The sequence below is a fragment of the Rhincodon typus genome, chromosome 1 (genome assembly GCF_021869965.1).
Source record: "Rhincodon typus isolate 14 chromosome 1, sRhiTyp1.1, whole genome shotgun sequence".
NCBI lineage: Eukaryota > Metazoa > Chordata > Chondrichthyes > Orectolobiformes > Rhincodontidae > Rhincodon > Rhincodon typus.
This window is the reverse complement of record NC_063332.1, coordinates 48,431,294-48,454,224: the sequence shown is the minus strand read 5'-3', so window position 1 is coordinate 48,454,224 and position 22,931 is coordinate 48,431,294. Positions and strand designations below refer to the sequence as shown.

Sequence of the window (22,931 nt, the reverse complement as noted above, 5' to 3'; positions counted from 1 at the left end):
CTTAAGGTCTTATCATCCAGGGAGCTTTGGATATATTTGCCCTACCTATGTCTTTCAGGGGGAAATACCTTGACTGTGCCTGAAGTATCATTTTTGAAGTTAACCCATTGTTCGGCTATCATTTTTCCTGCCAGCCTTTGACTCTAATTTATTCAGACCAGCTCAGTTCTTGCCCTATTGAAGTTGGATTTTTCCCAGTTAATTATTCTTACTCTTGATTGTCCAACATCCTTGAACACAGCCAATCTAAATCATGATACAATGATCATTGTCCTCTACTTACACTCGATCCACTTGTTCCACCGCATTCCCAAGAACTTGATTTACCTCTGCCTTCTTTCTGATTTGATGGAACAAAAAAATGCTGGTGAAGTTTTTCCTCAACAGACTCTAGGAACTTCTGCCCCTGTCTACCCATTACATTTCAACTCTCCGAATCTATGCTCAAAGACGTCCATTATAATTACTACTAAATTCCTACACATCTGTAAATTCCTTGCAATTTAGAGATATCCCTTCACTCCACCACTGTAATACTCTCCTTTGTCAGTAATACAACTCCTCCCCCATTTTTTCCTTTCCTGTATTTCCTGAATACCTCATATCCAGACATATTTATTACCTAGACCTGCCCTTTTTTTAAATTAATTTTTGTGGGCTCTGTGTGTCACCGGCTGCCCAGTATTTATTGCCCATCGCTAGCTGCTCTTGAGAAGCTGGTGGTAGTGAGCTGCCTTTTTGAACCACTACAGTCACCTGCTGTGGGTTGACCCACAATGCCTTCAGGAGGGAATCCCAGGATTTTGACCCAGTGACAGTGAAGGAATGGTGATTGGCTTGGAGAACTACTTGAAGGTGATAGTGTTCCCTTGTATCTACTGTCCTTGTCATTCTAGATGGAAGTGGTCTTGGATTTAGAAGGTGCTGTCTGAGGATATTTGAATTTCTGCAGTGCATCTTAGTGGATAATACTCACTGCTGCTACTGAGCATCTGTGCTGAAGGGTTTGGATGCTTATGGATGTGTCAATCAAGCTGGCTGCTTTGTCATGGATGGTGCCAAGCTTCTTGAGTGTTTTTGGAGCTGCATTCATTCAGGCATGTAGGGAGCATTCCATCACACTCCTGACCTATGCCTTTTAGATGATGGACAGGCTCTGGGGGGTCAGGAGGTGAGTTACTTGTCACAGTATTCCTAGTCTCTGACCTGCTCTTGTAGCCACTGTATTTATGTGGTGAGTCCAATGGAGTTTCTGGTCAATCATAACCCCCAGGATGTTGATAATGGGGGATTCAGTGATAGTAACACCATTGAATGTCAAGGTGAGGTGGTTAAATTGTTTCTGATTGGTGATGGTCATTGCCTGGCATTTGTATGGCACAAATGTCACTTGCCACTTGTCAGCCCAAGCCCAGATATTGTCCAGATCTTGTTGCATTTGAACATGAATTACGTCAGTACCTGAGGAGTCGTGAATGGTGCTGAACATCATTGGCAAACATCCCCACTTCTGACCTTATGACAGAGGGAAGGTCATCGACGAAGCAGCTGAAAATGGTTGGGCCTAGAACACTACCCTGAGGATCTCCTGCCGAGATGTCCTGGAGATGAGATGACTGACCTCCAACAACCACGACTGTCATCCTATGTGCCAGGAATGACCCCAACCAGTGGAGAGTTTTCCCATGATAGCCATTGACTCCAGTTCTGCTAGGGTTCCTAGGTACCACACTGTTGAATGCAGCTTTGATGTCAAGGGTTGTCACTGTCATCTCATCTCTGGAATTCAGCTCTTTTGTCCATTTTTGAACCCAGGCTGTAATGAGTTGAGAACCCAAACTGGGCGTCACTGAGCAGGTTATTGCTGAGCAGGTGCTGCTTGATAGCGCTGTTGATGACACCTTCCATCACTTTACTGATGATCGAGAGTAGACTGATGGGGCAATAATTGGCCGAGTTGGATTTATATAGGACGTACCTGGGTAATTTTCCACTTTGTCAGGTGGATACCAGTGTTGTAACTGTACTGCAACAGCTAAGGGACCAGCAAGTTCTGAAGCACAAGTCTTTAGTACTATTGCCGGAAAGTTGTCAGGGCCCATAGCCTTTGCTGTATCCAGTGTCTCCAACCATTTCTTCATGTTTGGTATCTGTAATAATGGGACCACTGGAGGATCATCCACTCGGCACTTCTGGCTGAAAATTGCTGTGAATGCTTCAGCCTTGTCTTTTGCACTATGTCTGGACTGTTCCATCGTCGAGGATGAGGATGTTTGTGGAGCCTCCTCCTCCTCCAGTGTGTTGTTTAATTGTCCACCACCATTCACGACTGGATGTGGCAGGACTGCAGAGCTTGGGTCTGATCTGTTGGTTGTGGGATCACTTAGCTCTATCACTTGCTGCTTATGCTGTTCGGTATGCAAGTAGCCCTGTTTGGTAGCTTCACCAGGTTGACACCACATTTTTCAGGTTGTGCCTGGTGCTGCACCTGGCATGCCCTCCTGCACTCTCCATTAAATCAGGACTGATCCCCTGGCTTGATGGTAATGGTTGAGTGAGGGTATGCCGGGCCGTGAGGTTACACATTGTGCCGGAGTGCAATTCTGCTGCTGTTGATGGCCCACAGTGCCTCATGGATGCTAAGTCTTGAGTTGCTAGATCTGTGCGAAGTCTGTCCCATTTAGCACTGTGATAGTGCCACACAACACAATGGAGGTTATTCTCAATGTGAGGGCAGGACTTTGCCTCCATAAGTACTGTGCTGTAGTTACTCTTACCATGGACAGATACGTCTTCAACCAGCAATTTGGTAATGTTATGGACCAGATCAAACCCCTTCCAAATATGTTAAAGAAGATAGTGTAGACCCCAACGTTTTCTTATTTTTAAAGGCAAGTTTAAGGCATTATAATCCAGATACAATTTGATTGGTCAAACTATCAGGCTTGAAGCAAAACACTTTGAATTTTAACTGTAGCGTAAAAATAAACAAAAGAGGGAAGAATCGGAAAGAAGAATTGAACTTACCTCTATTGGCAACTGTTCTAAACACACCCTTGGCAAAGGTAAATTCAATGAAATAGATTATCTCACATGCAATTCTAGCAGCAGGAAGAGAACCCAAGCATTTACCTGTAACAAAGAGGAATAACAACTTCCATATCGAACTTCCAGACCCCAGCAACAACTGACAGATAAAACTAAAGTCCTGGTTCTCTGGGAGTGTGACCCCACACCTTCATGCTGCTTCTTTTGTTCCAACTTTGGAAAATAAAACAAAGCTAGCTGGGCTCAGAGCAGACAGCTCAGCTTCACATTTACAACATTTGCTTTAAAAAAAATGACAGGACAAATCCTTCTTCAAGGCATATCTCATAACAGTAAGGAGGAGGTATGTTTTTCCCTCTTGTTGGTTCCCTCACCACTTGCTGCAGACCCATTCTATTAGCTCTGTCTTTTAGGACCCAACCAGCTCAATCATAAGTACTGCTCCTGAGCCACAACAGAGCCTTTGCCATCCTCAGTGTTTCCTCCAAGTGTTGTCCAACATGGAGGAGTATGAATTCATCAGCCACAGGAGGACAATACATGGTAATCAGCAGGAGGTTTCCTTGTCCATGTTTAACCTGAAGCCATGTTGAGGACTCCCAGGACAGTCCCTCCTGAATATATACCACTGTGCCACCACCTCTGCTGGGTCTGCCCTGTTGGTGCGGCAGGACGTATCCAGAGATGGTGGTGATGGTGTCTGGGATACTGTGTGTAAGGTATAATTCTGTGAGTATGACTATGTCAGGCTGTTGCTTGACTAGTCTGTGAGACAACTCTCCCAATTTTAGCACTCGCCCCCAGACGTTAGTAAGGACAACTTTGAAGGGTCGACAGGGCTGTTTCTGCCGTTGTCTTTTCCAGCGCCTAGGTTGATGCCAAGTTCTCTGTCGGTTTTATATCTTTGAGACTTTATAGCGATTGGTACAACTGAGTGGCTACTCAGCCATTTCAGAGGGCAATTGAGAGTCAACTACATTGCAGTGGGTCTGGAATCATGTGCAGGCCAGGTAAGGATGCAGATTTCCTTCCCTGAAGGACATTAGTAAACCAGATGAATTTTTCTGACAATTGACAATGGTTTCATGGTCATCAGTAGATTCTTAATTCCAGATAATTTTTTAACTTCAAATTCTACCATCTACCATGGTGGAATTTGAACCCGGATCCCCAGAACATTAGCTGAGTTTTTAAATTAATATACTAGCAATAATACCGCTGGACCAAGACCTTCCCAGTTTTCCCCTTCCTTCAGCTAGGTTTCCGTAATAGCCATAGCATCATATTCCATTTGGCAATTTGCTGCTACACTTCCAACAATCCTATTAACCTACTCTCTCATATACTGCAGATTAACTCTGATTTAGACTTTAATACTTTCTCCCTTACTCGAACACAAACTAATAACTAACTTTTCCCTTCCCTCGTGCTATCACTCGCTGTATTTGTGCACCCTGGTATTCCTCCCTGATATTTCCCTCTTGCTCCCACACCACTACCAAATTGGTTTAGCCCTCCCTAATAGTATTAGCAAACCATCCAGTAAGGAATTCCTTCCAGCTCTGTTCAGGTGCAACCTGTTCAGCCTAACCAAATCCCACCTTCCCCAGAGCCAATCTCAATGTCTCATGAATGTAAATCTCTACCTCCTACACTATTTTTCTCACCACACGTTCATTTATTTTAGCCTCCAATTTTTAAACATATTTATTGGTGGTAATGTGAGTAATCTGGAGAGTGCTGCTTTCGAGGTCCTGCTTGTTAGTTTCTCCATAAATTCTGACTGCAGGGCCACATTCTTCTATATCATTTGTACCAATGTGTACCACAGCCACTGCCTGTTCACTCCCTGCAGATTGCTTTGCAGGCATTTAATTACATCCTCAAATCTGTCCTGGATTCACATCTGCAGACACAGAAGTGCCTGTCTATTCCACCTCCCAATTACCCAGTGCAGTTGCTCTTCCGTTATTCCTTTTAACACCCTGTGCAGCCAAGCCACCCATGGTGCCATACACTCTGACTTTATTTCCAGATGAACCATCAACGGTGTTCTCTCTAATTTGTGTTTTCTGTTGCGTGGTCCCATGAAGTCCGTGCATGGCAGCGACTTAAAAAAGCACAGGCCGTTTGCATTGGTATGCCAGTCAGAATGGCAGAGCTTTCCAGTAGCTGCATGGCCATACAGCTTAGAGCAAACATTCCTGATCAGTGTTCAGAGCTGAATGTTGGTTGAATTGTGGGTGTGCTTGGAGGCCTATACTAACTGTCGGGTTCTACTTCACTAGTATGAACTTTACTACTGTTATGCATTGCTACTATTACAATGAACACAATCAATTGAATAATTTAATACTGAACAGTTCTGTTTCACAAAGATTTGCATTTGTGTTATCACATCACAAAGCATATCACATACTGTGAATTATTAGAAGTGCAGTTAATGTTAGAGACAAATGTGACACTGTTCAGCTGTGATCTCACCAGTCCATAGAAAATATGTTAATGTTAATGGCATTTTGTATATAGGTTTGTATTTTTCATAAAACACATGTTAGTAACAAATGTTTTTTAATTTTATGCCAATTTAAATATTGTGGTGTCTTGAAGTTAATGCCTTCCTTGTAAATTGTGACTTTAAATTTAATGGAGCATTGATGATTATTGAGGTTTTTCTCATCTGTGGGATTCTGAATACCTCATAGTGCTGCACAAATACAGTGGGTATTGTTACTGTGTAACTGTATCACATAATGCAGGAGTTAGGGAGAATTTAAAAAGAGCTCCTGAAACCCAAAATATAGCCCCTGCAAATTAAAGAGTGGCCCTCCAGAAAATCTCAGAAGAACTTGAGGTGAGCGGGGATAATAAATATGTTGATCCTATTCCCTAGGTCACCTACATCTGATGTGTGTTATTTTTTTAAATATTTCCTGCATTTCATTTGCCTCCATAATTAGACTTGTGTTTCCTGCCTGAGCGATTAATTATTTTCATTCAACAATGCTTATTAAAACTCTTAATATTTCATAGAGTCACACAGCATAGGAACAGGCCCTTCAGCCCACCATGTCTAAGATGATCAACAATCACAAAACTGCACTAATTTCATTGACCTGCACTTAGCCCATAACCTACCATGTCCTGGCACTTTAAGTACTCAATAAGCTGCTGCTTAAATGTTGCAAAAGTGCCTGCCTCCACCACCATCTCAGGCAGCACATTCAATATTTCTACATCTTGTGGGTTAAAAAAAATTCTCAGATCTGCTGTAACCCACTTACTCCTCATCTTAAATTTATACCCTCTGGTCTGAGACACATCTACCATGGGAAAAAGATTCTCATGATATACTCTGTCTGTGCCTGTCATCATTTTGTATACCTCAATCAGATCCCCACCCAACCCTCCGTCAGCCTCCTCTGCTCCAAAGTAATCAAACCCAGCCTATCCAATCTCTCCTCACAGCTGAGACTTTTCATCTCAGGTGATATCCTGGTGAATCTCCCCTGCACCCTGTCTGGTGCAATAATGTCCTTCCTATAGTGACGCAACCAAAACTGTGCACGCCTTATGCCATTTGTGGCGTAACCAATGTTTTATAAAGACGTAACAAGGCTTCCTTGCCCCAACTAATAAAGGCAAGCATCCTATATGCCACCTTCACCACCCTCTCTACCGTTGCTGACACCTTCAGGAATCTATGAACTTGTACACAAAAGACCCTTTGTTCCTTAGCACTGCCTAGGGACATACCACTCATTGTGTACGTCCTTTCCTCTTGGAGGAACATTCTGGCCCTGAATTCTCACTGTACTATGTTTAAAAGATTCCCATTTACCAAATGTAGACTTACTTGCAAGTAACTGCTCTCCCAGTCACATGTTTGCCAGATCCTGTCTAATGATATTGAAATTTAGTCACTTAACTTCTGCACTATCCTTATTCCTTTCTACAATGACTTTGAAACTTAGAGTTATGGTCACCACTGAAACTTCAAACAGTTGACTGGATACATTCGTTAAGATTAGGACTAGCTTTGCCTCCTCTCTACTAAGTACTTGCACAAAAAGCTTTCCTGGATACACTTGAATAATTCCACATTATCTAATCCTTTCACACGAAGGCAGTCCTCATTAATGCTAGCAGTCTTAAAATCCCTACCAATATAACCCTGTTTCTCTGTCACCTTTCTGTAATTTGCCTACGTAGCAGCTCCTGTATCTCCCTCTGACTGATGGGAAGCCTGCAGTATAATCCCAGCATACCTATCATACCATCTGCTTATGTTGTTTCATATTCCTTTTCATCTCCCTAACATACCTCCTTTATTTCTCCTGATTTATTCAGTATTATTCAGCGTCATTATGTCATCTGCATCATTTTAACTTTAGTCTTAAACTCTCTTTATCCAGCGCATTGTATATTTTGTTCAACCCCTCACCTTTACTGATTCATAGGAATTAATCTATTTTTCTATCTTGAACTCATAGATTTCCCATTACTGTTCTTTTATCCTGTTTGCTAATTCCAACTAGTTACATTGAATTTTCTTTGAACTGCCCTGTCCAGTAGACCTTTATTGTTAAATGTGCATCAATATTGTCTCCTCATTGAATCCAGTTATGCTGTGGCTACTGTTTCCCAGTTGCTTTCCTATTTCTTAATTATTTGCCCCAGCACATTTCCCAGAATTAAATCAAGAAAGAGCTCCTTCCATGTTGGCATAGAAACACGCAAACAGAAGTTCATGTATTTGTGAAATGAAGTATCCACAGAAGTACATAGTGTAAAATTTAAGGGTGACAGGGGGAGTAGCCTCAACATTTAAACATTTAAATCTACACTTGTGACACCAAGGCAGAGTTGGGTATGGCCAAGTGCTGGAAAATGGGATTAGAATAGTTAGGTGGGTTTTTTTGACTGACACTGACTCAATAAGCTGAAAGGCCTTTTACTGTGCTGTAGAATCTTTGACTCTTATTGGGTAAGTGTTTGAGGAAATGGAGTACTGTGAGATGAGAGATTTTAAGACTAACGACAAAAACTGAAGTATTTCCAGGTTCTTTGGTTTCCTGAGATTCAGTTGTAATGTTCCATTTAACACTGAATGCCTGTTACTCAATTTACTCTCTTTTAAATATTCTCATTTTCATCAAGGAAAGTTTAACTTGCCTAAAATGGGACCCAACTGGACACCTGCTGCTTGCTGTTGCCAGAGAAGAGATGGTGAAAATCTGGGGAAGAGTAGGCAGTGCTTGGCTTGCAGTCCAAACTCTGTTCCATTCAGCACTGGTTAATACTTCAGCATGGTGTTCACTTCCAGGGAAAGGTCAGGATCCAAGGCTAATGCTTGCAGTGTAAGTATTAAAGGAAACAAAAATGTATTTGTCTGATGTGTCATTTTTGTTTTAAAACCAGAAGTTAAAATGCATCTTTAAAAAGTCATGGGCTGGATTTTGCCTTCCCTGTCATTAGGTTTGAAGGCTGGGGCCAAGTAAAATCTAGTAGGTGACCTTCTCACCTCCCACATCTGTCTATTGTTTTATAGGAGATGAGCCACTTAAAAATCTCATTGCTTTTTATTCATCCACGAAATGTGGCCATAACCGGCTAAGCCAGCATTTATTATTCATCCCTAATGCCCTTGAGAATGTGGTGGCAAGCAGTTTTTCTTGAACCACTGTAATCCATGGTAGGTGGGTACAAGCATGGAGCTATTAGAAATGGATTTCCAGGATTTTCATCCATCGACAGTGGAGAAGTGACCATATAGTTCCTAGTCAGGGTGGTCTGTGGCTTGGAAGGGAACTAACAGGTGGTTATGGGGGAAGCCGAGAAGTATTTACTGAAAGGACTCGTGTCAAGCAACATAGATCACCCTTTGTCAGACCCCTTTAACCTGGTTTCCTGTCCCGCTTGCCTTGCTGACAGGCCTGTCCTTGGACTTGCCTTGGGCTCCTTGGCATGGTGGGACTGCCTGTAGTCTCAGCAGTGGCCTCTGCTTGTGCTGACACTGTACGAAATACAGAGCTGCGACCAGCCAAGTGGCTGGCAGCTGTCTAAGGCAAGCTGTCTAACTGAGACAGGGACAGAAAATTCACCTTAAAGAATGCTGCTCCTGAATGCTACTGCAGAATGCAATGGGAAGCCATTGGACGTATGCATGGACTCCCCTGTGACTACCGGGAATGGTGCCTAGCCCCAGAGATGAAACATTTGTTATATTGGATTAATAGGTCAGAAGGCTCTCTAAGACCTTTCATGTGGTCACAGTTTTGAAAATTAATTCTGTAAATAATTAGTGTTCTCCAGCGATCTGTGCTGGCAGCTCAGCTTCTTGCCATTAGATACATGTGACTTGGATGAATGAATAGAGGGTAGTTTTAACAACTTTCTAGGTTACGTTACACATGGTAACGTTGTACTTGTGTAGCTCAAAACAGTGAGTTTCTAAGAGGCATAAGCAAACTAAGCTGCAAAACTAAAGATCTACTTTAGATCCAAGGAAGACAGATGAGAACATTCTTTTAATTATTGGAGACAAGGAGCTAATGAAAAACAAAAGCAATTTGGGTAACTGTGTACACAATCACAATTATCAAAAGAAAGCAAAGGCCTGATAGAATATTGACATTCATCTCAAGAGGACTGAAAAACAAAGTAGAGGGAAATCGTGCTTGAGCTGTACAAAACCTTGGCCTTTTGGCCTGGCAGGAAAACCCGAGACAAGAGTACATAGCCTTAAAAATAGAACTGGGCCATCCGGGAATGAAATTATGAATCACCTTTTCACACAGAGGAATGGTTTTCTGGAAGACTGTTCCCTCTGAAAGATGCTGAACTGAAATTTTCAAAGGTCGATAGATTTTCTTTTAGTAAGGGTAAAGGCAAAGATGTGGTAGTTGAGGTAAATGAACCATGATCTGACAGAATTCTACAGTTTATATTTCACTTTTTTTTTGCAGGATATGTTTTGTAATACAATAGAATACAATTCAGCATCGGAACAGGCTCCTTTGGCCCACCAAGTTTGCATCAAATCCTAATCCTTATTTAGACGTGCGACTTAGTGCAGATTCACTTCACGTTCATGTGTCTATCAAGATTCACCTTAAACACTGCTAACATTGCTTTCACTACCTCCACTGGCAGTGTGTTCCAGGCACCCACCACCTTCTGTGTAAAATTTGCACATATTAGTGATGTCAGCACATCTCAATGGATTCTGGTGCTTCTCAACAGGTTTTGACTGTTCATGTCAGATCTACGATTTCCTGACTTTCTGTTCCACTTTTTGACAAGTCCTGCTTGACTGGTCTTGACACTTCATGATGGGTCTTCATCATAGAATTCCTACAGTGTGGAAGCAGGCCATTTGGCCCAATGAGTCCACACCACCCCTCTGAAGAGCGTCCTACCCACACCCCTATCCTATCCCTGTAAGCCTGCATTTCCTATGGCTAATCCACCTAGCCACACATCCCTAGACACCATGGGCAATTTAGCATGGCCAGTCCACCTAACCTGCACATCTTTGGACTGTGGGAGGAAACTAGAGCACCTGGAGGAAAGCCACGCAGACACTGGGAGAATGTGCAACTCCATGCAGACAGTCACCCGAGGGTAGAATTGAACCCGGGTCCCTCATACTGTGAGGCAGCAGTGCTGACCACTGAGCCATCATGCTGCCTGTCTTGACATGTTTCTTTCTGTTTTGATAATTGCAGTAGGAGTTGGGGTGGGTGGCAGAGGAACTGTCTACCAGGTGGAGTTATTCCTGACACAAAGGAAAATGGTAGTGATTGTTGGTTATCCTCAGCTCCAGGACACCTTTGCAGGAGTTCCTCAGGGTAAAGTCCTTAGCCCAACCATCTTCAGCTGCTTCATGAATAACGTTCCTTCTGTCATAAGGTCAGAAGTGGGAATTTTCGCTGATCATTGCACAATTTTCAGCACCATTTACAACTCAGACACTGAGACAGTCCAAGGACAAATGCAGCAAGACCTGGCCAACATCCTGAAGTGGACTGAAAAGTGGCTAGTCACATTCAAGAACATAAAAACAAGGAGCAGGAGTAGGAAATTCGGCCCCTCAAGCCTGCTTCGCCATTTAGTTCAATCATGGCTGATCTCCTTTCAGCATCAACTCCACCTTCCATAACCCTTCAACTTGTTACTACTAAAAGATCTGTGTCTCTCCTCAAATTTACTCAATGTCTTGGAATAGTGAATTCCACAGTAATTCCTCCTCATCTGTGTTTTAAATCTGTTACCTCTCACCATAAAACAATGACCCCTTGTTCTAGATTGCCCCACAAGAAGAAACGTCCTCTCTAAGTCTACTCTGTCAATACCCTTTAGCATGTTATATACCTCGATTTGATCTCCTCTCATTCTTGTTAGGTATAGACCTAAACTGCTTAATGTCTCTTCACAAGAAAACCCCTCATTGACTGGAATCAAACTAGTGAACTTCCTCAGAGCTGCCTCCAAACCACCTGCATCCCTCCTCAACTAAGAGAGCCAAAACTGCATGCAGCACTCCAGGTGCCGTCTCACTAATGCCTCACACAGTTGCAGCAACACTTCCCTACTTTTATACTGTATTTCTTTAGCAATAAATGCCAAAATTCCATTTAAAAACCGAAAGAACTGCGGATGCTGTAAATCAGGAACAAAAACAAAGTTGCTGGAAAAGCTCAGCAGGTCTGGCAGCATCTGTGAAGGAAAAAACAGAGTTAACGTTTTGGGTCCGGTGACCCTTCCTCAGAACCCAATTAATTCATTAGCATTAATTCTGATTTTTCTTCACAGATGCTGCCAGACCTGCCAAAATTCCATTTGCCTTTACCTGCTGTACATACTTGTTAGTTTTCTGCAATTCATTCACAAGGACACCCTCTGCACCAAAGTGCACTCATTTTCTAAGCAGAGAGAAACATAAGTAACCTTTCTATTCTTCTGACCAAAATGGATAATCTCATGCTTATCAACATTAAACTCCATCTGCCAAATTCTTGCCCATTCACCTGGCCTATCCATATCCATTTGTAAAATTCTTATTTCTTTAGTTACTTTCTCACCAATTCCAGTGTCATCTGCAAATCCCAGTCATTAATTGAGATTGTAAACAGTTGGGGCTGGAGGACCAAGCCCTGTGGCATCCCACTAGATACATCTTGCCAACCAGAAAAAGATATTTTTATCCCTACTTCCTGCCTCCCTGCTATGTTATATAAGGATTTTATATTAGTATTTTTCCAATCTACTGGAACCTTTCCTCTTTGGGGCATTCTGGAATATTATAGACAGTGGATTCATTATCTCTGCTGCCACTTCCTTTAAGACCCTAGGACATGGGCCATCAGGTCCAGGGTACTTGACTGCCTGCAGCAGGTTTGAAGGGCCGAATGGCCTCTTTCAGCTCCTATCTTCTATGTTTCTATGTTTCAATCCCAATAGTAGCTCTCTACTTTTTCCCTTGTGGTGATTATTGTTCTCTTTTAACTTCATGTCACACAAGTACCAGGCAATGAATCTCTCCAAAAGTGAGAATCTAACCATCACTCATTGACATTAGTGGCATTACCAATACTAAATCCTCATTGTCAATACCCTAGGGTTACCATTGACCAAAAACTAGCCAAATAAATGCAGTGGCTACAAGAGCAGTATAGAGGTTAGAAATTCTGCAGCGCATAACTCACCACCTGACTCCCCAAGTTAGGAATATGAAGAAATGCTCCTACCTGACTAGCTGGGTGCAGCTTCAGAAACAGTCGAAGCTTGACACCATGCAAGACAAAGCAGCCTGTTTGATTGACACTGCATTCTGAAACATTCACTCTCTCCACCACCAATTGTCTGTAGTAACAGTGTGTGCGAAAAGTTCAACAAGGCTCCTTGGACAGCATCTTCCAAATGTGTGAGCACGACCATCTAGAGCAGCAAACACGTGAATACCATCACATGGAAGTTCCCCTTCAAGCCTCTCATCATCCTGATTTGGAAATATATTGCCATTTGTTTCATGTTGCTGGGTCAAAATGCTGGAATTCCCTCCCTAATTGCATTGTGGATCTACCTACAACAAACCATTTGCAACAGTTCAAGGAGACAGCCTGGGTTCAAGTACCACCTGCTTCAGAGATGTGTGATACTATCTCTGAAGCAGGTTGATTAGACAAATAGGTTGAATTTTTTAAAAATAGTTTACGCACCTTTTTTGCTTACAATCCTCCTATTAACAATTCCAAAGAGTGCCTAATTCCTACCAAAGGGTATCTGAACCTCCTCCCAATAGGTAACTGACACCTCCCTTCCCCAGAGAATGCATGACCTCCAATCCAAGGTGTCACCAGGCCACATCCACAGCAGTACCATGGCTCTCCAAGGGATGCCCTAGCTATCCAAAAGAAATGCACTGAACAAACCTGGAGCAAGCTAGTCTGTCCTGCGCCCTCTCTCTTGCTCACAATGGGTTTCCTAACGTGGGATGTGAATAGACGGAGCTGATCATTTAAATGCATGTGTGTGAAGCCCAAGTCTGGGAAAGTGGGAAGTGCTGTGTTCAGGAGGGGGACGTGCATTTTCAGCCACCATTTTCACAAGCTTTCAACTCCGTACATGCTCAAAGCGTCTGCCAGGCAAGTCCTTCTCGCCATCAGCCAACTTACAGTTTGCTGCTTGTTTGACAACTCTGGTCATGTGATATTCTGCCCAGTGCTTTGACCGTCTGCTGAGGGAGCCATCTGAAAGCATCTGCCATCTCCTTTTTCCACAGAGCTTCATGAACCATATATGCACACCATAGCCAGATAGACTTCTGTTCACAAGTGTTTATCTGCACAGACTTGCACAAATGATAAGTTTCATTAGTATAAGTATCACTTGTCTACAAAATTTTGCTTTTGCAGACGCTATAGGATTCCCACCGCCCCCCCCGCCACCCACACACACAGCCAAGGAAGGTGGAGGTTTTGCTAATTATCTTGATTTTTTTAATGATAGAGTTCATTTTAATTATTATCAGAAAATAAAACTTGACTGTTTTCCTCCCAGGGGTTGTCAAAATGGCTTAGTTTATGTTTGGACACTACCACAAGGTGGTACTGCTGTATCATTACCAAACCTCTTGCATTCTCCTGATATACAAGAAAGACATGAGGTAAGAGGCATGGTTTTTTTTTTCATTTGTGTCAGCAGCTAATATGAAAAAGTTCATGGAAAATAAGGCTGACTTACCATCTCAACTTTGAATTATCCTTAGAAACAAAGCGGCAATTGAGTAATTAAACTTGAAATTGCATGTTAAATAAAGATCTAAAAGAGCAACTTATGTTTGTGTGGTACATTTCAAGGCCACATTTCTTAAAGCACTTCACAGCTAATTAATCACTTTTGAAATGTCACTGCTGTAATTTGGGAGGCATGGCAGCCAACTTTCACACATCAACTTCTTACAAGCAATGTGGCTATGACCCAATCCTCTCATTTTGTCATTTGATTGAGAGATGCATATTAGCCGAGGAACTGAGGGTAATTCCTCTACACTTCTTCATGGGATCTTTTAGATCCACCTGACAGGGCAGATGACCTTAACTGAAGGACAGCACATCTGACAGAGCAGCACACACTCTCTACTATTCTAAGCAGTCGGACTTGATTTTTCTGCTCGTCCTGGAGTGGGATTAGAATCCCACCTCTCACTCAGAGGCAAGAGTGCCACCGATTGAGCCACAATTGACATCTCGTCTGAGCGCATTGCATCCATGTTGATTTATTTCATCTGATTAAAGACAATAATTCTTTATGGCAAGAATTACTTCCTAACCTAAACTTTTTATTTGGTAGGAGAAATTTCAATTCAGAGGTAGAGCCAAGTGTGTGTTTCGACTGAACGCTCATATAACTGCAGTGATGTTGGTGTCCTTCAATACTGATGGTTTAACACTTCTGTCTGGAGGGATTGGGGGATTGATAAATATCTGGTCTTTGCAGGTAAGAATTTTAATGATATTCCATAAATTAATATTCTGATGCTCATACTACAAAGGAGAAGTGATAAGGATTAGGAAAACTTAAGGAAGTGAGAAACAAAATGTTATCCCTGACAAAAATTGAAACTTTGTTTTTAAAGACAATTTTATGTCCTCTTATAAAGTGACTAATCAGATTTATTCATCATATCTTGTCAAAAGTTCTTGGGAAATCGAAACCAGAAAGGCAGAGCGCTTTTAAAATTTGACAGCCTCTCTTGTTATTTCTGAAATTTCACAATTGAAAGAAACTTTGTATTTCCCAATTCTTATTGAATTGAACAAGTAGATTGTTACAAATTAATGTTTGTGGCTGTGTTTTGTATGTTTCCTTCTCAGGATGGTTCAGTTCTACAGACAGTGGTGACTGGTTTGGGATCAGTAGTTGGCGTATCCTGGATTCCAGATATTGGAGTAGCAGCTTGCTCCAGCCGATCAAAGGTCAGTTGGTCATTCTTGTTTTAAAAAAGACTAATGACATCTCAATCTAAAACTTCATATTAATGCCAAAAGGAAGGAGCTTGCATGTATCACCACTTTCTCAGAACCAGCCAAATCTAATAAAGTTTTTTTATGTAGTCATCGTTAAGTAACAAGGCACTGATTATCACACAACCAAATCCCACAAACGGCATTAAAATGAAAATATGACGAGGTAATCTGTTGCAGTAATGTGGATTGAGAAATAAATTTTGGCCAGGACACTAAGATAATCCCTGCTGTACTTGATAGAGTACTGCGGGGTTAGTCATAAAGTCATAGAGACCTACAGAATTGAAAAAGCCCCTTTTGACCCATCAAGTCTGTACCAGTCACAAACAAGCATCTAACTAATCTAATCCCATTTTCCAGAACTTGGCCAATAGCCTTATATGCCCTGGAATCTCAAAGATTGTATATATCCCCTTATTTAGCAACTGAAAGATAGCACAACATTCACTCAGCTCTAGATTGATTAGCCTAAATTATGTGCTTAAGTCTCCAAAATGAGAATTGAACCCATCACTTTATAATACAGAGTTGAATGCTATTACTAAGCTGGATGTTTTCAAATCTGCTTGTGTATTGGATGGAAACAGGAATGGGCAATTTAGCCCTTTGACCCCTTTGCACCATTGATGGGATTATGTGCAACCTAACTTCATCTACCCTTCTGTGCCCCTACCATTTTTTTGCATTAATTCATGAGATTTATCATTGACAAGACCGTCATTTGCTGCCCACTCCTAATTGCCTTTGAGAAGGTCAGAAGTCACACAACACCAGGTTATAGACCAACAGGTTTATTTGAACTCAAGCTTTCTGAGTGCTACTCCTTCTATGGGCGAAGTGCTGGCAAAGGAGCAGCGCTTCGAAAACTTGTGATATCAAATAAACCTGTTGGACTATAACCTGGTACTGTGTGACTTATGACTTTGTCCACCCCAGTCCAACACCGGCACCTCCACCTCATGGCTGTCCTTGAGAAGGTGGTGGTGACTGCCTTCTTAAATTATAAACACTTCTAATGTGCTGTTAGAAAGGTTGTTCTAGGATTTTGAGCCAGAGACTGAGAAAGAGCAGCAATATATTTTCTAGTCTGGGGAGCTGTCAGGTATTGGTGATCCATGCATCTGCTGCCCTGGTCATGGGTTTAGAAGCAGCCTTGGCAAGTTGCTACCACGCATCTTGTAGATGATTAACTTGCAACTATTGTGCATCAATGTTAGAGTGAATGAAAGCTCAGTTTTTGATCATATCAGTAAATACCTTTGGATAATGAAAATATATTAAACTTATTAAAAATTTACAACTAATCAAGCTTCAGTCGCTTTTGCTACAAGATGGTTTCAGATTTCTACCTCCTTTTGTGCATACTTGACCTGAAAGGTCTGCTCCTAATTTTTAGCAAGAAATGCTGGGAGCAATCATAGGTTTTCCAGTTTCTCCACAGAATTGAAGTCCCTAATCCTTGGAATCCAGTTTCCTTTCCAAGGATTTCACCTCTTTCCATCAGAATTGAGGCCAGATTTTCTTCAGAGTTTGGTGAAGATCAAAAGAGAAACTTTTTTTAAAAAAAAAAGTGAACAGAGATCTTTTTAGTACAGAAAGGAAAAGATAACAAAGACAGATGAGAATGAGAAGGGTGAGTGAATTTGTGATACAGTGATAGCGAACATCCAGTTAGTCTTGAGCTGGAAAGGCAAAAAAATTCAGGAGTAATTATTTAAATTACTATGAGAGGAAGAGGAAAAGATAATGTTAGAAGTTGAGTATTAGGATATAAATTGTTGATTGATTGATGCTTCTGTTGAGAAGAGGAAAGAAAGAGAGACTGAGAAAGGGAGATTCAGAAGTATCCTTTAGTGTGGAAAACTGGTAAATGTTTGGTTGGTAATCCCTGACCTCATTTGGTGGGGGAGGCACAGAGAAAAATTCTAAAATAGTCCACTACTGCAGAGATCCATGAACAACGCAAAAATAAAGGTTTATTTCAATATATGTTTTGTAATATGCGATTGATCAAGTCAAGAACATGAGTTATGTTGATATTCACTCAAGAAAGCCTGTTTTTTTTTTTTGGAAAGTATGTTAAATTTTCTGAATATATTTCCCCTTCTGCTAGGATGTCCTCTTAATCAGGTGTTGCCCAGAGTGGATCTCTCAGAACCACATTCTAGCATCCTGCCGAATGGCTCTCCGAACACAGGGTATCATAGGACTGAATAAGGCTCCCTGTATGAAGGCTTTTATCGAAAGATTGCATTTACTGCTGCGCGCACAATATATATATGAAAAGGTAATGCATATACACAATTTGGCATAAACAAACATGTGATGTGTTAGCCTGATCTATCATGGAAAGGCTGAGAGAATTGTGTTGGCTTAAGCTGAAATAAAGGGTATGTGGGGTCATTGGGAGTGATGAGGAGGTGTGAGGTCTAAGAGCTAATTAACAACATCCAGAAAGATGATTAACTAGCCAGTACCTCAGCACCCACCCTACAGCTGTGACTTTTCTAGGGGTGGTGGGCCCAACTCTTTCCCACATTCATCCCCCTAAAGTGAAAACAGCATAATGCAAGTTTCTCAAAGCAAGTTGGGACTACCAAGTTTGGAAATTTCCCAATTTGAACAACCTATCTTAGCGGTGGAAATTTCACCTATAATCGTTGCCGTATAGCCGATCAAGGTTAAATAATATGGACTGAGTTTAAATAAAATTCTGATTTTCACATAGGTAATGACGGAGCAGTTTTGTGGTTTTATCTTTAAAGTTTTAGTTGAAATTTACTTCTATAAGTTCATAAATCAACAAAAGTGCAAATTGTGTATGATCAATTTGGAAGTAGTAAATTGAAAGAGACATCTACACATTCTCTACTTACCCCTGCTTACTTCAGAATGTCTTGAAAAAGACAAAATAAAACTTGCTGACCTAAATCTGAGATTCTTACCACCTTTGGTTGAATGGTCCAATTTATTTTTCTCATCATTAATATAGTCATAACAGAATAACTATATTCTGCAATAATTTGACACCATGAAGAGTGGTAATCTCTCAGGCTTGAAAAATTGCAGTGTTCTTCCAAAAGTTCAATATTACATAAATATGGATCTTTCAGAAAATGTACGGGTTAACTATTCAAGAATAAATCTGTAGGAATAGTATCTATAGAATTCATGTGTTTTTAAATTGTCACTTTCCAGCCCCATGTGACCTGTGGAGATCAACTCGTACACAGTACCTTCCTGCAAAGTTTGGCCTCCCTCACTGTAGGTCTATGTTTGGACCAGTTCCTTACCAGAACAGCAGAACCACCTCATCATAAAAACAGTAACCTGGAGCCAGTTTCTTCAGAATGGAGTTGGCTAGCAACTTACTCTGCTACTATTAAAAGTGCTGAAGCTCTGGCCAAAGGAACTGCCTTCCCGGAAACCTTCAGTGTTCCAGACCTCAACCAGGATTCAGATTCAGAAGCCATCAAAGCACTGGTAGGATTTTACTTTTATGTCTATGCGCTAAGTTTGAATATTCAATTCCTTGCTGTCCAAAGCAGCCTTGTTGTCAGCCCATCTTTGATCACTGGTGGATAGTTGTTTACGTAACCACCTTGACTAAGAATTACCAAAATGAGCCATCACGTTTGTGCCCATATTCTGTTGACCATACTAATTTTTGAAATTCAGGCACTGGTGGCAAGGTTGAAGACATTTATAACTTATGCCCCCTAGTTAACCCAAGAACGTGATAGTGGGCTACCAGCTTTAATTGTTTAGTAACATTTCAATGTTTCAGTTCTGTTTCCATGGCTTATGTTTCCCAATGATATGCAAATATATTTGTTTAGCTGTATGAAGTAGAGGTAAATAGTTTACACATCATAAACAAGAGTTTATAAATATTTTGCGTAAAAGAACTTCATATTAAATTAACCATTTTTCAAGCCTTCACTGTTGTTAGATAGACCTACACAACTATCCTTTTAATAAGAACAGGATAAGTTGAAAATTAATCTGTATTTTGAGGGCTAAGTAAATTGGCAGTGCATCATGAAAATATGCTTGTTTGTTTTTGAACTGTGCCAACGATGTTATTTTATATTGCTATACGAAATGATGGCACTGTAAAAAGACAGCACCTCTGATAATGCAACATTCCTAAATGACTGTATAGCAGCTCAGGTGGTATGTCAAAGTTCTGGACTAGCATTTGACCCCACAGCCTTGTGACTCATGCCTACCACTGAACCAAGCTTTGCTTAACTGTTCTGTATTACAACACTTGTATGTTCAATATTATTCACTGACAGCTCACACAAATGGAAAATATGAAGACAATTGAAACTTGAGATGAAGTCAAATATTTCACTGATGCTAGAAACTTGGAAATGGCACTATTTACGTACCTTAATATAATTCAGCACTTTCATCAATTTATCCCCCTCCTCAACTGAGTTCGCCGACTTTTGCTCAAGCGAGTTTCTATTCACACAATCGGATGCTGGTCAATTAATCTAAACAGCAAGTGTTAACAGGCTAACCAATTCACCTGAGTCTGACCCTATCGTGTCTCATATGTACATCCTAACAGCAATCATAAAACAGTGGCCAGCAATTGGTACTTCACTAATTTTCTCCCCATAGTCCAGCATATGGAGGTCAGTTGTACCATCTCAAATTGCCAGGAGTCTATTTGCGCCAATGCTATTACCATTTGATCTGAACTTTGATGCAAAGGTAAGTGTGAATTAGGTACAGAAATGTACATTTCATAAGCAACTTTGTTCTCAATATTTTGCTTCAAGAGCTTCCCATTGCAACCCAGGTTTAGTGTAACAGCATACTCTACTGCTCAGAAAAGTGGTATATGCTCTGTCAAAGTTCACTAAATCTGCTAATTTGTAAAAAGCATGAGCATTGCCTGAACACAAGAATGAGGCAGTATTTTTAGGAGAAGGAGGAATAAAAGTGGAGGGTGAATTAAGTCAATTATGAGTATTCTATAGGGAATAAACTCTTCTCCCCTTCCTATCTGTAGTAGGGATAAAAATAAAATTTCATTATTTTAAACTGAGATTAATAGCTGTATATTTTGAAGTGAAAAATTATAATTGGTAATGATGAACTGATATTTATAGATCTCTTGTTTAACTATTCAAGATATCATCATCAGTAAATGTTTTCATTTCACAGGAGAACAATAAGTGGAGTTGTTTAATGGATGAGCAGCTTATGACCTGGGCCACATCTAAACCAGAGGTAATTTATTAGCATACTTGCAAGATCGCACAACAAAATACTTTTGCTGCAATGTTTGTTCAGCAGACAAAACTGATTCCCTGTCTAGTGACTGTTTTTTCCTTGAAACAGCTTCCTATGTTTGGGCTAAGTGGATATCATTTCCTGTTTTATGGTCACTACTACTCTCAATAAAGAAATGTGTAGGGTTTTTGGGTGTTGGCTCTTGATTTTCCTAGTCCCTGCTTGGTACTTTCCAAGTGGCACTCGGTTTAGTGAAGATTATGAATGTAAAGTGTTATGTCTGTTCTGTGACTCTAATGTTTCACAGTCTTGATTGTTGCTCTCTCAAACTTGCTTTCTCAGTGAGATGCCGCACTATGCCCAAAATAAGTTTAACAACAGCAGCACCAAAGGGCTAATCCTTATCATTTGAATTTTAGGACTGGCAGCTTGGTGGTAAAAGTGATGTGTTCTTATGGGGAGGTGGACGTCATGGACAGCTAGCTGATGCTGGAAACAGTGCTTTAGTACCTACACTTGCTCCATCACTGACACAAGCTTTGCAGGTGAAGTAATTGATTTTCCTGAATTCTCTCAAAAATGATAAATGAGCATTAAGTTATATGTAGTTCAACTAATCAAGTATAATATTTTATGACTACATCACATGTAGAAATAGAGATGTTCTAAATTACTATTTCGTGCTATGTATGAATGTACTTGTTGGGACTATTTAATTGCAATTCAGAATACTGGTGCTAAAATTGTGTTGGTAAAATTACTAGTAGTAAAGTATATCTTGTTTTAACTGGAAGCCACAGATATGTAGAATGTGAAAAGGTATTTAATGGCAAGAGATTAACGTACACTTCACCCCCTCACCTTACCCCAATCATACTCCTTTTAAAAAAAAAACCCTTGTTCAATGATTTTTATATATAATTGTGGTAATTACCGCAAGACACATGGTAATCTGAAATATATAAATTCAGCCTTGTAGTAAAGTCGCTATAGTCTGAGCAGACCCTAGGGCTGCTCTCTCATTAGAGATGACTGGTGCTGGCTTAACCTGAGGGTCACCAGACCTTGGGTGAGAGGACAGGTTGACGAAGAGAACCCTTCATGGTAACCTCAGCCGGTGCAGGAGTTGAACCCACTCTGGTGTCACATTGCATTGCAAACCAACTATGCAGATAAGGAGCTAACTACCCTCCCTGCCCCCAACCACCCCCCAGTTCAGCCTTCTAGATGAACCTAATTACAATTCTGTGCTCTTCATTCATTGAATGGATTTATGAAAAAACTTATTTTTCTTCACTATGATCTATTTCTAAGTCATTTTATAGAAAGACTGTATAGCCTAAGCTGCTGTGAGAGCATTTTCACCCTATTCTGTTTTTATTTATGATTTTTAAGTTGAATATATTGGGAATGAAATTCGGGGTAGGTTGATGTAGGTGGATGATGAACGAGCAAGAGTTAATGCAGAACGTGGATATACTAATAGAAGATAGTCAAGAAGACCATTGAATAATCAAGTCTGAGGACAAAAGAGTAAATAATAGCCTGTACACCTGGTTTATTTGGGTATGAGTACAATGAACTCTGTTTGTAAGAAGTTTCTATTTTGGAGACATCTTGTGGTCATGGTGAAACAAAGATAATTCTGAAAAGTAGGATATTCTACCTGTGAGGTAATTTCTGAGACCTGAGTCTGGTGAATTGAGGAGTCATCCAAGATTTGGCACAACAGGCCAGGTGTTCCTAAACTGTCCTGATTCTTATATTGATGTCAGGTAGACACCAGTATTATAGTTGAGATAGTAAGAACTGCTGATGCTGGAGTCAGAGATAACATAGTGTGGAGCTGGAGGAGCGTAGCAGGCCAGGCAGCATCAGAGGAGCAGGAAAGTTGACGTTTCGGGTTGGGACCCTTCTTCAGAAATGGTATTATAGTTGCTTCATGTCTTTATCACATCTACAGAAAGCCATTTCATAATTTTCTATGACAACAAGGTGCAGGGCTGGATGAACACAGCAGGCCAAGCAACATCATAGGAGCAGAAAGGCTGACGTTTCGGGTTCTGATGAAGGGTCTAGGCCCGAAACGTCAGCCTT

General features: G+C 40.9%; 1 protein-coding gene across 1 annotated transcript in view; it reads left to right on the top strand.

Annotated features, from left to right (window-relative positions):
* The window catches only part of LOC109911101 (probable E3 ubiquitin-protein ligase HERC1), a 266,602-nt gene that overhangs the window by 197,492 nt on the left and 46,179 nt on the right, over positions 1–22,931 (top strand). The window contains exons 43-50 of the mRNA XM_048621230.1: positions 8,209–8,408; positions 14,113–14,218; positions 14,905–15,051; positions 15,429–15,530; positions 17,695–17,868; positions 18,780–19,064; positions 20,766–20,831; positions 21,254–21,379. Coding sequence (XP_048477187.1) covers positions 8,209–8,408; positions 14,113–14,218; positions 14,905–15,051; positions 15,429–15,530; positions 17,695–17,868; positions 18,780–19,064; positions 20,766–20,831; positions 21,254–21,379 — 1,206 coding nt within the window. The remainder of the gene's footprint in view (positions 1–8,208; positions 8,409–14,112; positions 14,219–14,904; positions 15,052–15,428; positions 15,531–17,694; positions 17,869–18,779; positions 19,065–20,765; positions 20,832–21,253; positions 21,380–22,931) is intronic.